The sequence below is a fragment of the Spea bombifrons genome, chromosome 3 (assembly GCF_027358695.1).
Source record: "Spea bombifrons isolate aSpeBom1 chromosome 3, aSpeBom1.2.pri, whole genome shotgun sequence".
Taxonomy (NCBI): domain Eukaryota; kingdom Metazoa; phylum Chordata; class Amphibia; order Anura; family Pelobatidae; genus Spea; species Spea bombifrons.
In genome coordinates this window covers 57,631,166-57,646,156 of record NC_071089.1, presented here as the reverse complement: position 1 = coordinate 57,646,156, position 14,991 = coordinate 57,631,166, and the positions used below count along the sequence as shown (strand labels likewise).

At 38.7% G+C, this 14,991-nt stretch overlaps 1 protein-coding gene across 1 annotated transcript in view; it reads right to left on the bottom strand.

Moving 5' to 3' along the window:
- Positions 1–6,153: 6,153 nt before the first annotated feature.
- The window catches only part of CEP85L (centrosomal protein 85 like), a 48,285-nt gene continuing 39,447 nt past the window's right edge, over positions 6,154–14,991 (bottom strand). The window contains exons 8-11 of the mRNA XM_053458933.1: positions 14,921–14,971; positions 14,099–14,206; positions 7,471–7,684; positions 6,154–6,839 (exon numbers count right to left, since the gene is read on the bottom strand). Coding sequence (XP_053314908.1) covers positions 6,676–6,839; positions 7,471–7,684; positions 14,099–14,206; positions 14,921–14,971 — 537 coding nt within the window. The 3' untranslated portion in view covers positions 6,154–6,675. The remainder of the gene's footprint in view (positions 6,840–7,470; positions 7,685–14,098; positions 14,207–14,920; positions 14,972–14,991) is intronic.

The window sequence follows — 14,991 nt, the reverse complement described above, 5'->3', positions numbered from 1 at the left end:
GAGTGCTCCTACTCATTTTTCACCTATATGAAAAGTTTGTGAGATATTAAATGGGCTACTATTTTGTTTATGTCATCTCGTACTGATGTCATAGGGATACAAATTACAAACATGGTCTCTGAGTGGTCACAGACCTCTGCACCGTGTAACTATGTGATGAAACAGGAGGCAGTCTGGGTAAGCGCGTATGCAAGCAAGGAATACCAACAGCCATAACGGACAGTAACTGGAACCACTTTTACATACAGTAGAGATCCAAGGCCAGTTTGGGAGATCACTATGTGGTTCTTTGAGTATAGTGGGCACATAAGCCTGGTGGTCCTGCCATGACCACATCCATCTTGGATCTGTCTTGAACCTCTCTCTATCTCTAGCCATGCCCCCCAACAGGTGTCCTAATCTGGACACCTAAAATGCTGGTGGGTATAGGTACGTTTATATATATACATATATAAGGTGTCATAATTACTTTAAGTGGCCCCTGTAAATACATATTTGTGGATGACAGGTCCACTGTATCAATGGATTACATAAAGGCAACTGCAGTGATTCTCTCCAGCAAGAAGTGATGATCCCACCATGTATTATGCATATGTAAATCAAATGTTGTCATAGTCCTTCATAATGCTAAGTGAACTTGGTTAGCTACAAAGAGAAGCTCTGGACTTCTTAAATCTGCCTTCAGCGTTAGCATCTCCACTTTATTAAGAAACATTGAGAATCATCATGACAAACAGCACCACCTGGAGGCGCATTCATGCATTTGCACTTGGGGTGCACACTTTTGTGGTGTCAAAGTGTTATTTCTCTTGGCAGGCTTTAAGATTGAATCCTGCCAATAGCGCATTATTCCACTGAACAGGTTAATGCGACACAATCCTGAAAGAACAACTGCCGAGGGAGACTAGGAGATCCCATATGGCTTTTTTAATGTAGCGCTGCATAATATGATGGCAGTATATGTATCAATAAATAATAAGAATAACGATACAAACATATACATAATTGCCCCAAGAGACTTAACACAAACTAGTAGTATGTCTAATAGCTGCTCTAGCAATGCAGTGCTAACCTTCGCATAAATAGCAGTCTTTATTTTCAGATAAACAGAATGATAAAGATTGTAAACATAAAGTCGGTATATCATTCTATAATGATTTCAGATCAGCATTACTTAATTTAATATCATTTCCTATTTCCGTTTGCTCTACACTCAAATAGTTTTAAATTTGTGTTTTGTTGCAGGACATCAAATTGCTCTAATTAGCGCCCTTTACAGTGTAATGCAGTGAAATGAAAAGCTGCTGATTATTGGCCATTTTCCACAATCTGAAATATATTTTCTAGATTGGATTGTAGACTAGGTAATGAGAAAGGCTTTGATTACATTGTGCACGAGACAGATCACAATGATGCAACAGGAGGATTATGGGGAGAACACAAAGACTGCTACTAGTAACATTGTGTATGTTCACAGGGCATATTGCTTTATCATTTAGAGTAAAAAAATAAATAAAATTAAAATTGGCTATGGCTTTATTTCTGACTCTGTTGTATGCATTACAAAGGTAATAGAATCACCTAGTGGGAGGTATTAGTTGAATAAGAAGTCTAGTTCACAGAATCAGTGGTTAGCAACATTTGAAAGAAGTTATGGGTAGGGACCTTCTAGCCTGGGGGGGGCAGGGTAGGTAAGAAAAGCCCCCACTCTCCTCCATACCTTGGCTGGAGTCTATCTTCATAGGTAATTTGTTACATGACCCCCTAAACTCTGCCTCTTTTTATAGGATTAGGTCCAGCTCGAGGGGCAATTGTCCCCTTTTTTCAGGTCAACCTGCCACACGGAGATGTGATGTAAATTCTAATAGTTTAAGTGGACCCCAACTAGTAAGAAACAACTTGATATCTCCCCCCCCCAGCATTGAATATTTTATCTAAACTATCCAGATGTATCATGTTTTATGGTTTTCACTGGAAGCTGATGGTAATTATAACATTTTCTAATTTTTAAATTATTCCTAGATCAAGATATTAGCCCTATTCAAGTGTCTGGGCATATGAAGATTAGGGGGGCCATTGTCTCAGGGAATTTCCAAGGCAGGGAAAAAGCCCCCTTGTGGTTATGGGGGCACCCATTTTATCCTAGGGGAATCTGTGATATAAACTGGGCTGTGTCAATGTTGTATAAATAAGCGGTGAATAGGCCGGCCTTTCTGTTGCGGATGCATAGATCACGGAATAAAAGAAGCAGCTTTTGTGCTTCCTCAAACACAATGGCACAATAGCTGGATAAACATCAGGATCAATCACGTATCTTGTGTTTATATTATGTATTGTATCAAAGCATTATTTCATATTACAATTGACATATCATGAACGTGTACCATTATTACAGTTCGATTGGGGTCAGTGAACCTGTAGGTGGACATATCACATCGCTCGGTAGGAGACAGTAAATGTAGAGCCTGCCTTGGTGAAATGCAGAATTTCTTTTGTTGTAATTATCAGCAGCAGTTATTTAAAAAAGTGATTTGACCTGAGGTTTTAGCACTCCCCATCATACATACCTGCACAACAGACAGCTTCTACGGTTTTGCAGCAAGTTGACTGTACAAACTATACAAAGTGATCACATTTACAAAGTAGGTCCCTGAATGATTATGCTGACATACGGACACACAAAACCGCTGAGGTTCCTGAAGACTATACCTCCAATACCTAGGCGCATCATATCATATTTCTTATTTTTGCGTATTGATCTTAAAGGTTCACAAAAAAACAAAGACGCTGTGTTTTGTAACAAAATGCATTTTACTCTGTAATAACATATCCAAAAGCATAAACAAAATCCAGTGAAAAAAGAGCTATTTGCTAAAATGTAAGATTCTTTTCTCATAAATAGAACTTTGGCATTCAAAATTCTAGCTGTAAATCTAAATTACAAAAAAAAAATATATAATAATAACAATACCGCCTTTGAAAAGTGAAAGGCATAAACGGGTCGCCAACCAGTGGCTCCTTCTAGTTAATAACATCACAACTGTATATACATGAGGTATCATAAGGAGTCTGCCAACAGAACCTAGCGCAATTAAGCATTGAAAATACCCCGTGTGCTTTAAAACAATATTCCGAACCAACAGCACTTTCTGCGTACAGCCAAGTGTTGGTAACACATAAATAGCCATTTTCTAACACCCAAATGCAAAGTTATCTATACATTTAAAGAAATATATATATATATATATACAATAATAAACAGAATGCAAAATCGTGCCATCTCCTTCCACAATTTCTGCAAATAAAAATCAAATAAAATTAGAAATGAGGCGCAAACATTAGCTTTGTTAAACAAAAAAGGGGCAAAGTCAATACAGATTTCAAAAAGGCACAAAGATAAATTGAGATTAATATTGCAGACGGTCTGCTCGCTCGTTCGGGTTAAGAGAATATTTTATTGTACACCTCGTATAAGTAAACTGTAGAGGTTTCTAAACATGCACTATACTGTATATGCTATAGCAGGTCTTTAAAGAAATCGCACTGTATAGCAAACCTCTATACTATATAGCTGATTGCGTAATATGTATGCAGTATATTGTGTATTACATGGCCAGCTATAAGGATGGTAATTCAACACAATAGACATCCAGTTGTATACTTTAAGTGCAAAGAAGCAGTATTCGGTATGTCAAGGCTGTCTCACCCTATTTGATCAAGGACTGTAATACTATCAACTATTAGTATTATGTTAATCTGGGAAATGCCATTGGACACGTTTCCTTCAATTTCCACGCTTCCCACACATAAACTTGAACTTGTTTAAGATCTGCAATACGTTTAACCTGCAACATGTTTAATTCTAAATGTTGGACTTGAAGTATGGGACAGTGCCTGATATTCTAAGGTCAATATACATTAGCTTGATAATGAGGCTTCAAAGTATGTAATAGAGCTGTTCCTTTAGTGGTTATTAAATTCCAAAAAGTGTATCTGATGAAGAAGAGTTATCTCTGTACCTGTTTTTTGTGAATGTGTTTAATTTTACTTCTAGAACCATATATTATGTAAGTGATCACGTGCTATGTCTCCAAACATCAAACTGTATTTGACTGCTACGTTGTGTATTTCTCTTCTCTTTTTGTCATAAATAAAAATAAAAAAAAAATGAAAAAAAAAAAAACTGTATTTGACTGCGAAATACTCAAAGGGGACAAAAATGAAAAATTGCTCTAGAGAAAGGGTGAAATGGGGGGGGGGGTTGTCCAACATGAAAATGGTTAACTTATTATGTACGCTATTTTGTGGACTGCATTGTGTATTGTTTCCATCTAAAATGTATCTGCAGCTTATACGTGTTCTGTACATTGGGACAAATGATACACTCTGAATTGGACTTGTAATAAAAAAGTCAGTAACTGTATTCACATTCATACATATATTACCATTTGGTTTTTCTGAACATACCGACGATGCCTAAAATCCCTGGATTACTCCATTAAATTGGAGATCAAAGCAAACACCAAATAGATCCAGGGCATTTCACACAGCCTATGATAAAAACTACAAGTCCCGATATCGGGGGATGCAGTCAAACAGATGTTTGGGTTTATATAAGGGGTATGAAGGGATGACCTATCCGAAATCTAAACGATAAGCAATTTGTGACCATTTTCCTAAACCCTCCATACTGACTAGAAGGGACTAGCTATAGAAAAGTGGACATCAAGTTGAGGAGGATTGTCTTCGCAAGCAAAATTAAATATTTCATTTAAATTTTTCAACTGTACACTGGTGATACAAGGATTCTACTTACTTTACTAAACAGCAAGTGACAAGTGAGTATTAAAATAATCAAGGATGACTTAATTTATGTATTGTCAGCAAGGGCTTTAAAAACATGGGCTTTGCCTACTAAGGTACTTCTAGAATACCCGCCACCAAATACAAATTACAATAATATCATTGCATGTCACAGTATTCCAATGCCTCACTGTGTATTTGTCACTTTATATAATACTGTAATATTGTTATATGGAAGACATTTCAGTGCAAGCAAAATCACTCCAAGTTCAAGACAGTGATTGGAGGATTGTGGGACTTGTTGTTAAACAGTAAGGGAGCCACCAAGAGACTACCAATGATCTGAAAGGATTCGGCTTGATTTGTTAACAAGTAAATCTGTTCAAACCAATCTGCAAGAGACGATTGCTATATTCTGCAAGTGCAATCCAGTCAAGGACAGCTAACTACTTATCATACAAAGGCATCCCATGGAAATCACACATCTCCCCCCCCCCCCATAATTTGCTGCTATTTTTCCCATCTTATCTTCATCATCTTGTGAATGATGATCTCCTTAAGTGTGTAATGGTCAAGAAGAAAAGTCGTTAATATGCCTTGAATGGAGGTTTTCCTAAGAAAGCACGTTCTGCTCTACCAACTGGAATTGCCTTGGGTAGAACTGCCGAGGAACTCATATCTTATTTTTCAGTTTCTTTTTCACTGAATGCTTGCAGTGACATAATGTGATGGCAGGATGAAAAATGTAACCGATTAATAGTGTGTTTCACAGATGAATGATGTATTTTTAAAAATAATAGGGCAATTGCATTTTTGCTGGTTTAAATCAATAACAGCACAATAATATTTACAGCCCTATCTTTTAGCATCATGTTTCTTTGTAATACATTACGAGAAGGAAGGGGTTACGCACTGAGATGACATCTGGAAGTTCAATTGTTTGGAAGCCTCAAATGAAGGTGAACAAACTTCAAGTTAGTTCTAAGCCCAGTGGGAAAAGGGCCAACTTGACATTTTCTTTCAGCAGAAAGTTACCAGGGTTCACTCTTCATAATGAGTAGTGAAACACAACTCGCCTCAATTCACCTACAACTCACCCTTGAATAAAACCAAGGCGACTCATCAGAAAATGAAAAGTGATCTGTGGATTATGTATTTGTACTATACGATTTGATATTTTAGCATATAGCGGTCAGTACACAAACTGGCTGGTTACTATATATGGTCATATATATAGAACACATACTTATTCATCCTATACATACTCTGAGGTCAATTCACTAAGGGCTGATGGGCCAGTCTTGAACCTTCAAGGACGTTCACCAAGGGTTGAGTCCTTACTGTAGTCAAGAAGATTCAACTGGGGGACGGGGCAGGTTGAATTGCCAGTTTCAAGTTATATACTGGTCGAAATTCAGCAATTAGTGAATAATCCCATCATAAAAGGTTAATTGTGCCAATTATTTGTCTTGCAATCTTCAAAATGCAGCTGAGTTGGCATTTGATACACCCTGTGTTGAAGGGCTAGTGTAGGTCGGAACTTTAGTTCCTTACATTTGGCTGGTAAGGGCATTATATCTTCGTGTGGTTCTCCTTTGTGTGGAACACCATAGATTATTTCATGGAGAAACATCAACATTCACAGCAGAAGCAAACATTCAGTAGTTTTGTTTGTATGAAATGTGACGTCAGGACTATTCCTTGTTCTTTTCATACTGGAGAGATGTGTCCAGATTAGCAGGTGTCTTAGAATGTACCATCTCTGCTTCTCCAGATGTGCATAGAAAACGGGTTCAGATATGGCTCCCAAGTAGAAATGCAAGGAACACGAACAAAGCAGCATTTATTAGGAAGGTCTGATGTCCACGCACATTACTGGGTAATGCAGTTGTCTCCCATATCCTGAGCATAGCAGTCTGACAATGTAGTCCTCAGATCATCAATATCTTTCCGTAACTGGCGGGCTTCTAGAAGTTTCTGAGTAATGCTCTCTGTGCTATGGCAGGTTTCATTTTCTTCGGAGAAGCAGTTAGCAGCTGTGGAAAACAGGCAGGGTTAATTAATCACATACCTCCCAGGTGTCATTGTTTAAATGTGACTTTAAGGCACTGCCCTGCAGTCCTGATTTTGTGGGCAGTGGGCATTATGGGCCAGTTAACGAGACTGACCCAGGGAGCTGTATAATCCAAGGCTCACAGATCTTTCCTGCAGCCCCAATATATGTGAGCAACACAAGGTGGGCGGGTGGTCCCATCCCAACCACATCCCCTCCTGGGGCCAACACAGGGTCCCGATTTGGACTTTTTTTTTTTTAACTGTTGGAGATATCTAATAAGGTGGCCAGAAAAACACTGAACAGCAATCTGACCTTTGGAAAAGACTAAAACAAGGATCTCCACAGCCAGGGACCTGGTTACATTAACATTGCCAACATTAATGTGTCCCCCAGAACTCCTATTGGATGAGTATAATCACTTAAACCACGAGGAGGCCATTAACTAATTAATGATTAGCCACCACGATCAATACTTTTCTGAAGCCTGTAAGATGTGATCAATACGGTTAGAGTTTTTCTTCCTTGTATATGGCAGTATAAGCCGGGTAGGTAAAACTTTATTAACTGTAACAGAAAACTTTTACTAATAACATATTATTAAAGCCACTTACATGCAATGCCGAGGAGCAGAGAGAGGTTGGGTTCCTTGCCCTGAACTCTTTGATTTAGTATACTGCAGAGGGCCTTCAAGTCAAATAGACAGTGAGACATCTCCTCAAACAGCTGCTCGGCTACTGGAATCTTCTCAGACAGTGGCTGTCGGGACAGATGTAACTCTTCCATCTGCATTCTCATAGCCAAATTCTCCTCCTTCAGCTTCTGGTTCTGTGAGGGATAATTAGGGAAATGTAACAGATGTACCCATTAAAGTGCACAATGCAATACATGCAAAACAATATTCCCCGCAAATATGTGAAATGTATTCATAATTTTTATGTAAATCAACCAACGCTCTATTCTCCAGATTGTAATAACAACAACCTTTTCTGAAAAGACCAAAAAAGCAGTTTATTAAAAGGATAAGCAATTTACAGTCCGGGCGGCAATTAAATAGTTGCTCTGGCAGCTCACAAAATAAATATGTCAAGATGATACTTTGAATGTTTATCATTGTGCAACATTGGCAGGAAAATAAAAATAAGCTCCAGGCTTTGTGACCCAAGATTGCTTAATATAGTAGAGGTCCTACCTTGAAACCCCTAGCTGTCACATTCAATTAGGTGAGTTAAGAAACAGCGGTGCTACCTTACTGCTCAAAGGGATGTGATCATCAGCATTATAAATAATCGTATTTATGCTCTAACACAGCCTCAGGTAGTATAGTGTCATTTTCTGTTTCATAGAAGAAGTAATTTACATCATGCATGCGGTATTTTTTTTCCCAAGCTTCTTTGAGGGTCAGAGTACATTTTCTTTATCTTTCCAGCTCTTTTTGTGCATTGCAGTTGAGCCAGAGATTATCGTAACAAAAGAAAGTGTCCCTTAGAAGAAAAGAGAAACTACATTGCCTACCACAAGTAGTGATGGGTTGAGAAGGCTAACACGTATTATAATTTTAGTCTAGAATGCGGGTTTGTTAATTTGATGGGGTGCTGATGACATAGTTCACATAGTGTTTATGACAGAAATATTGGACCAAATAGTGATAAGGGGTGCTTTAACACGATTATTACTATGTTTCTTAACTTAAAAGCATAGTTTTTGTCTATTTGATCCACATGTTCATCAAGACCAACACCAAAAATAGCAGCTGCCTGGAAAAAAAAGGTAAGACAACAGATATTGCCTCATCTATTCTCATGATGCTTAGACAATATATAGGCTATGGCTTGCTAGGCATCATGGAATCAGAGCTTCTGGTAAGGCCCCAACTCCAGCCCCCTCCCTGCCACTGACCCCACATCTCTGCCACTGGCCACACCACCAGCAAGGGTGTCCTGAAATGTTGGGGGGGCTGCAAAATATATAAGGCGGGTGGTAAAACACAGTAAGAACATGGCTAGTTCTCAGCTATTTTTTGGGGTGTTTTAGGTACACGAGGGACTCCAAGTATAAAGCAAACATCTAATTTATATTTATAATATTAATACATTAATTTAATATTGGTAGCTGCAGACCATGCTCATTTTTCTAGCATACAAACAGAAGGATAACTGTTGACTTGCAACTGTGGGGAAGATCACTTGTTCTGGTATATTCATGAAGGTGGGCCTACTGTTGAACACTTCATAGTAACATAGTAACATAGTTCATAAGGTTGAAAAAAGACCAAAGTCCATCAAGTTCAACCTATATACATATTGTGTCCCTACCGTGTTGATCCAGAGGAAGGCAAAAAACCCTTATGAAGCAGATGCCAATTGCCCCATACCAGGGGGAAAATTCCTTCCCGACTCCAAATATGGCAATCAGAATAAATCCCTGGATCAACGTTCTGTCCCTATTAATCTACTATCCATAACTTGTAATATTATTGCTTTCAAGAAACACGTCCAGGCTCCTTTTAAACTCTTTTATTGAGTTTACCATTACCACTTCCTCTGGCAGAGAGTTCCATAGTCTCACCGCTCTTACTGTAAAGAACCCCCGTCTGTGCTGGTGTAGAAACCTTCTTTCCTCCAGCCGTAGAGGATGTCCCCTTGTTATAGATACAGTCCTGGGTATAAATAGGTCCTGGGAGTGATCTCTGTACTGCCCCCTTATATATTTATACATAGTTATTAAGTCCCCCCTAAGCCGTCTTTTCTCCAAACTAAATAACCCTAATTCTGATAATCTTTCTAGGTACTGCAGTCCTTCCATTCCCCTTATTACTCTGGTTGCCCGTCTTTGAACCCTCTCCAGTTCCACTATATCTTTCTTGTACACTGGTGCCCAGTACTGTACACAGTATTCCATGTGTGGTCTGACTAGTGACTTGTACAATGGTAGAATTATTTCCTTGTCATGGGCATCCATGCCCCTTTTGATGCACCCCATGATTTTATTTGCCTTAGCAGCAGCTGCCCGACACTGGTCGCTACAGGTAAATTTACTGTTAACCAAGACTCCTAAGTCCTTTTCCATGTCAGTCGTCCCCAGTGTTTTCCCATTTAATACATATTCCCAGCCTGGATTTTTCTTCCCCATGTGCATAACCTTACATTTATCCGTGTTGAACCTCATCTGCCACATCCCAGCCCAAGCCTCCAACCTATGCAGATCCATTTGTAATCGTGCACTGTCCTCTATTGTGTTAACCACGCTACAGAGCTTAGTATCGTCTGCAAAGATTGATACTTTACTATACAATCCCTCTACAAGGTCATTAATAAATATATTAAAAAGAATAGGACCCAAAACTGACCCCTGTGGTACCCCACTAGTAACAGTCACCCACTCAGAGTATGTACCATTAATAACCACCCTCTGTTTCCTATCACTGAGCCAGTTACTTACCCACATACACACATTCTCCCCCAGCCCAAGCATTCTCATTTTATGTACCAGCCTTTTATGTGGCACCGTATCAAATGCTTTGGAAAAATCAAGATATACGACATCCAGCGATTCTCCCCGATCCAGTCTTGAGCTCACCTCCTCATAAAAGCTGATCAGGTTAGTTTGACAGGACCGATCCCTTGTAAACCCATACTGATATGGAGTCATACATTTATTTTCATTGAGATACTCCAAAATAGCATCTCTTAGGAAACCCTCAAACAGTTTACATACAACAGAAGTTAAACTAACAGGCCTATAATTCCCCGGGTCACTTTTTGTCCCCTTTTTGAATATTGGCACAACATTTGCAATGCGCCAGTCCTGGGGAACAGACCCGGTCACTATAGAGTCCTTGAATATTAGAAATAGGGGTCTGTCTATTACATTACTTAACTCCCTTAGAACGCGGGGGTGAATGCCATCTGGACCTGGTGATTTGTCTATTTTGATTTTTTTTTAGGCGGCACTGCACTTCTTCCTGGGTTAGACAGGCGACATGTACTGGGGCATTTATCTCATCCTGCTGTATATTACCTGGCATTTCATTTTCCTCTGTGAATACAGCAGAGAAGAATATATTTAATAGATTTGCTTTTTCCTGATCCCCGTCTATAACTTCTCCCTCATTACTTTTTAAGGGGCCGACGCTTTCATTTTTAACCTTTTTACTATTTATATAGTTAAAGAACATTTTGGGGTTTGTTTTACTCTCTTTGGCAATGAGTCTTTCTGTCGCCACTTTTGCTGCTTTTATCTGATTTTTACATATTTTATTTTTTTCCCGATAGCTTCTTAGTGCTTCCTCACTGCCTTCCTGTTTTAGTAGCTTAAATGCCTTTTTTTTGCCATTTATTGCCACCTTTACATTTTTATTTATCCACATTGGTTTTCTCTTGCTCCTGACACTTTTATTCCCATACGGTATGTACTTTTCACAGTGAGAATTTAAGATATTTTGAAAAATCTCCCATTTAGTATCTGTGCTTTTGTTTTTGAGGACATTTTCCCAATTTACAGTGTTAAGGGCTTCTCTTAGTTGATCAAACTTTGCCTTCCTAAAGTTCATAGTTCGTGTGGCTCCTCTAAGAGTTCCCTTATTGAACGACAAGTTATAATGTATTATATTGTGATCACTATTTCCTAGGTGCCCTCTGACCTGCACATTAGTTACTCTGTCAGGTCTGTTGGTTAATATTAAGTCCAGTAGAGCGCCCCCTCTGGTTGGGTCCTGTACCATTTGGGACAGATAATTATCTTTACTACTCTTTGACTTCTGTGAATTATAAAAGGCCAGTATCAATGGGGTTATTCATAATAAAGACCACGCTGGCCCTGCAAGATGTGTAGTTATACCAATAAGGTGACTTTCAAAAAATTGGGGTAAGTGCAAAGGTTGGACCTTCAGAATGTATTGTGAGTTGTTCATACCTTAGTGGCTTAGTGAATACAACTCTGACATACACAGAGTCAGCTGGAAAGAAGTATAAAATACATGTGGCAGTATCTCAGATTATCATAGCCCTGTCATTTTATCATCAAAACTAAAGAAATATCTACTGTCTTTCCTCCAGCTTCTTAAGATCCAATATAGTGAGCATTTTGCAATCCATCATCTAACAAACATGAGACTGGCAAAAAGTAATTTGAAGTTATTAACTTGCAGTCATTAACAAACAGATGAGTAGTACTCAAGATTGTAAGCTTGCGAGCAGTGCTCTCTCCACCTAATGTATCGGTTTGTCTCAGTCTGTCAATTCTCGTCTTGTCATACCCCTTGAATATATGTATTGTATTAAGCGCTGCGTAAATTGTTGGTGCTATATAAATAAAAGATAATAATAATAGTAAGAAGGCCAACAATCAGCGGAGTATATTTTGTTTGCTATTGTCTGGCCATTTAAATCTAACTGCCTGCCTGTAGTAGTGAAATGCACTTCACGCAGCCATTCACTGGGCTAATTAGGAGCTCACGTAAAAAGAATAATAATTTAAAGAAATCATGTAACTGAAAGGCATTTCTGAGTGGGAGGCCAGTACATTGGCAGCAACTAGAATTAAATCTTTATTGCTGCAAACCAATTCTACTGATGCTGTCAAAGGAGACTACAGAGAGAGAAGCCTGGGACAGACTAGCATTTCAAAAGGACAGTCTAGTGTGCCACACAGGTCAATCGATGAAAAATACATAGTAATACATATTAAAATATTAAAGTATTATAATATGCCTATATAGAAAAGGTAAAAGAGGTTGCGGGGCTCCTCCACTTTATGGTCCTGTTCTTGCACCACCTCTGGTTGCTTGATGCAGCCCATCAGTGGCACGAAAGTACACATGGGGTCACATGGAATTCTTGCCCAAGCCAGGGCTGGAGCTGGTGGTGGGTATTCTACGCGTACAGTTTGGCAGGCAGTAGATACTGTCGGCTAGTTATTCTGCAGAATCATGAGGACACCTTCCATGCATTTGCAAAAGGGACACTATGCATTAAAGTGCATATGGCTGGAGTTTTCCTTTAACCATGTGTTATGGGGAATAAAGCCTGTGACTATAATTGGAAGGGGGGCTGTGTTTTCATTTGGAAGTTATCATACTACTTTTTTTTTTTCACTGCCACTGAGTTTTGGTTATAAAACACTAAATTCATCAACTTGAAAATAGTATTTATGGTGTGTAAAAACTTAAAATGTGATGATTATACTGCAAAGGTGAAAGGGATACATGAAACATGAAATAGGCTATGCCTGTTCTGTAAACTGAACAACCCTACATCAAATAGATCTCCCCACACATAATGCAAGTAGAGCTGTTAAGCACAAAAATGACATCTAACTGATGAGCCACTCCTCAAGGACAAGCAATGGTCCTGGATTCAGATATTACCCAGTTGTATTACAAGGATACACATTTGTATCTCCCAACAGTCCCATTTTCATCATTCATGAGGCTCAGACCTCCAGCGTAGCTCTAACGCGGCCACCTTGTGATACTCTGAAGCAGAGCTTCTGGAAAGGCCTCACACAAGCCCCCTCATCTCTGCCACTGGCCATACCACCAGCAAGGGTGTCTTGAAATGTTGGGGGGAATGCAGTAAGAACATGGCTTGTTCTCAGCTATATTTTGGGGTGTTTTAGGTACATTAGGGACTCTAATGATTAAGCAGACAAACATGACCATCTAATTTATATTTATAATATAATATTTTTTTAAAAACATTCTGGAAATTACGGTTTCGGTAAAGAACAACAAACTAATGCACAGCTATTGGTTTGCTCATCTTAGATCCTGAGAAAACTAGCTGGTGGCTATCGATTCAGATATAAGCACAGCATCCATGAAACGGATTAGTGCATATTGTTGACAGTTTAGTACTTAGTCACATCTGTCTCTATTATGCTCTATTTAGGCTTCATAAAGAAGCTTCCAAGAATAATACGTGAACCAAAGAGGTTGTTTTCTTTGTGTGTGTGTGTGTTTTTTTTGTTTTTTTTACAGACAAATTAGTGCATGTGGGCTATATGTCCTCTTCTAGATGCACTTCCAGTCAGTGAGCTGGCCTATGTATATTTCAGAGGGCATTTACAAAAAAAATAAAAAAGGGGGCAAAACATAAAGAAACTGTGAAATTTTGACCATCTGTCAAGGGGCTCAGAGGCTTGCCAGTTGTCCTGTAGAAACCTTAAACAACCTGTATTTCTTATGCAGTGGCCAGAGGGTACCAGTTCAATTAGATTTCTGCTATTGCTAGATTTACTCACTTCAAGACAGAGCTTATCAAGTTGTTGACCGCATTCCACTCCCTCTGCCGCAGCCCTCTCAAGCTCTAGGGCTGCCGATCGTTCTCGCGTCAGCTTCTCTTTTAAGGACTAGTGCAAGGAAAACGATTACAGAATTAATCACAGATTAATTGCGCAGAATTTTGACTGCTCTTGAAGAGGCTTTACAAATTCTTTGCATACATAAGAGAAAGTTCAAAGTCTCCTTAAGTCTGTGCTTTGAAAAGATATGTAAAGTAAACAGATTTAATAATGAAAGTTTACTCCTTTTTTAAAGAGTGTGTGTGTGTGTGTGTATTTTATATATATAAAAAACACTTTCTTGTTTTATTAATCAGACCATGGTGGCTAGTATGCGTTTTTTAAGATCCAAGTAAATTCCGTTATTAACACTGGATTAGACATGCACAGCAATAAAGAGTAATACATCTCACATCAAATATTTAAAGAGCCTTAGCCCTTTTACATGCAAAATGCATAGTTACAAAGAATAACAAATGTTCCTAAGTATTATTTATGAAAAAAATTCAGCGGATGCCCAATTTAACCCAGATTTCGTCAAGGTGGGAAATAAGAAGTGTCATATCTGTTAAGCGATGCTGAACACGCTGGTACTTAAAAGATATTAAAGGTATAAATCAGAATAATCACAGACCAAGAAAAAAAGACAGAAACGAAAGAATAAAAGATGAAGCATTGGGCAGACTAAAGGTCCAACAGAAATCATTCATACGTAGGAAGCCGCCTCTAATGACAGAATCCTGCATTCACTGAGATGCTAACTTTCAAGAGACATCACAGTACCTGGATTTCAGCCGTCATACTGTCAATCTGATTTTGTTGATTGTCTATGACCTACAGGGGTAAACAAGTTA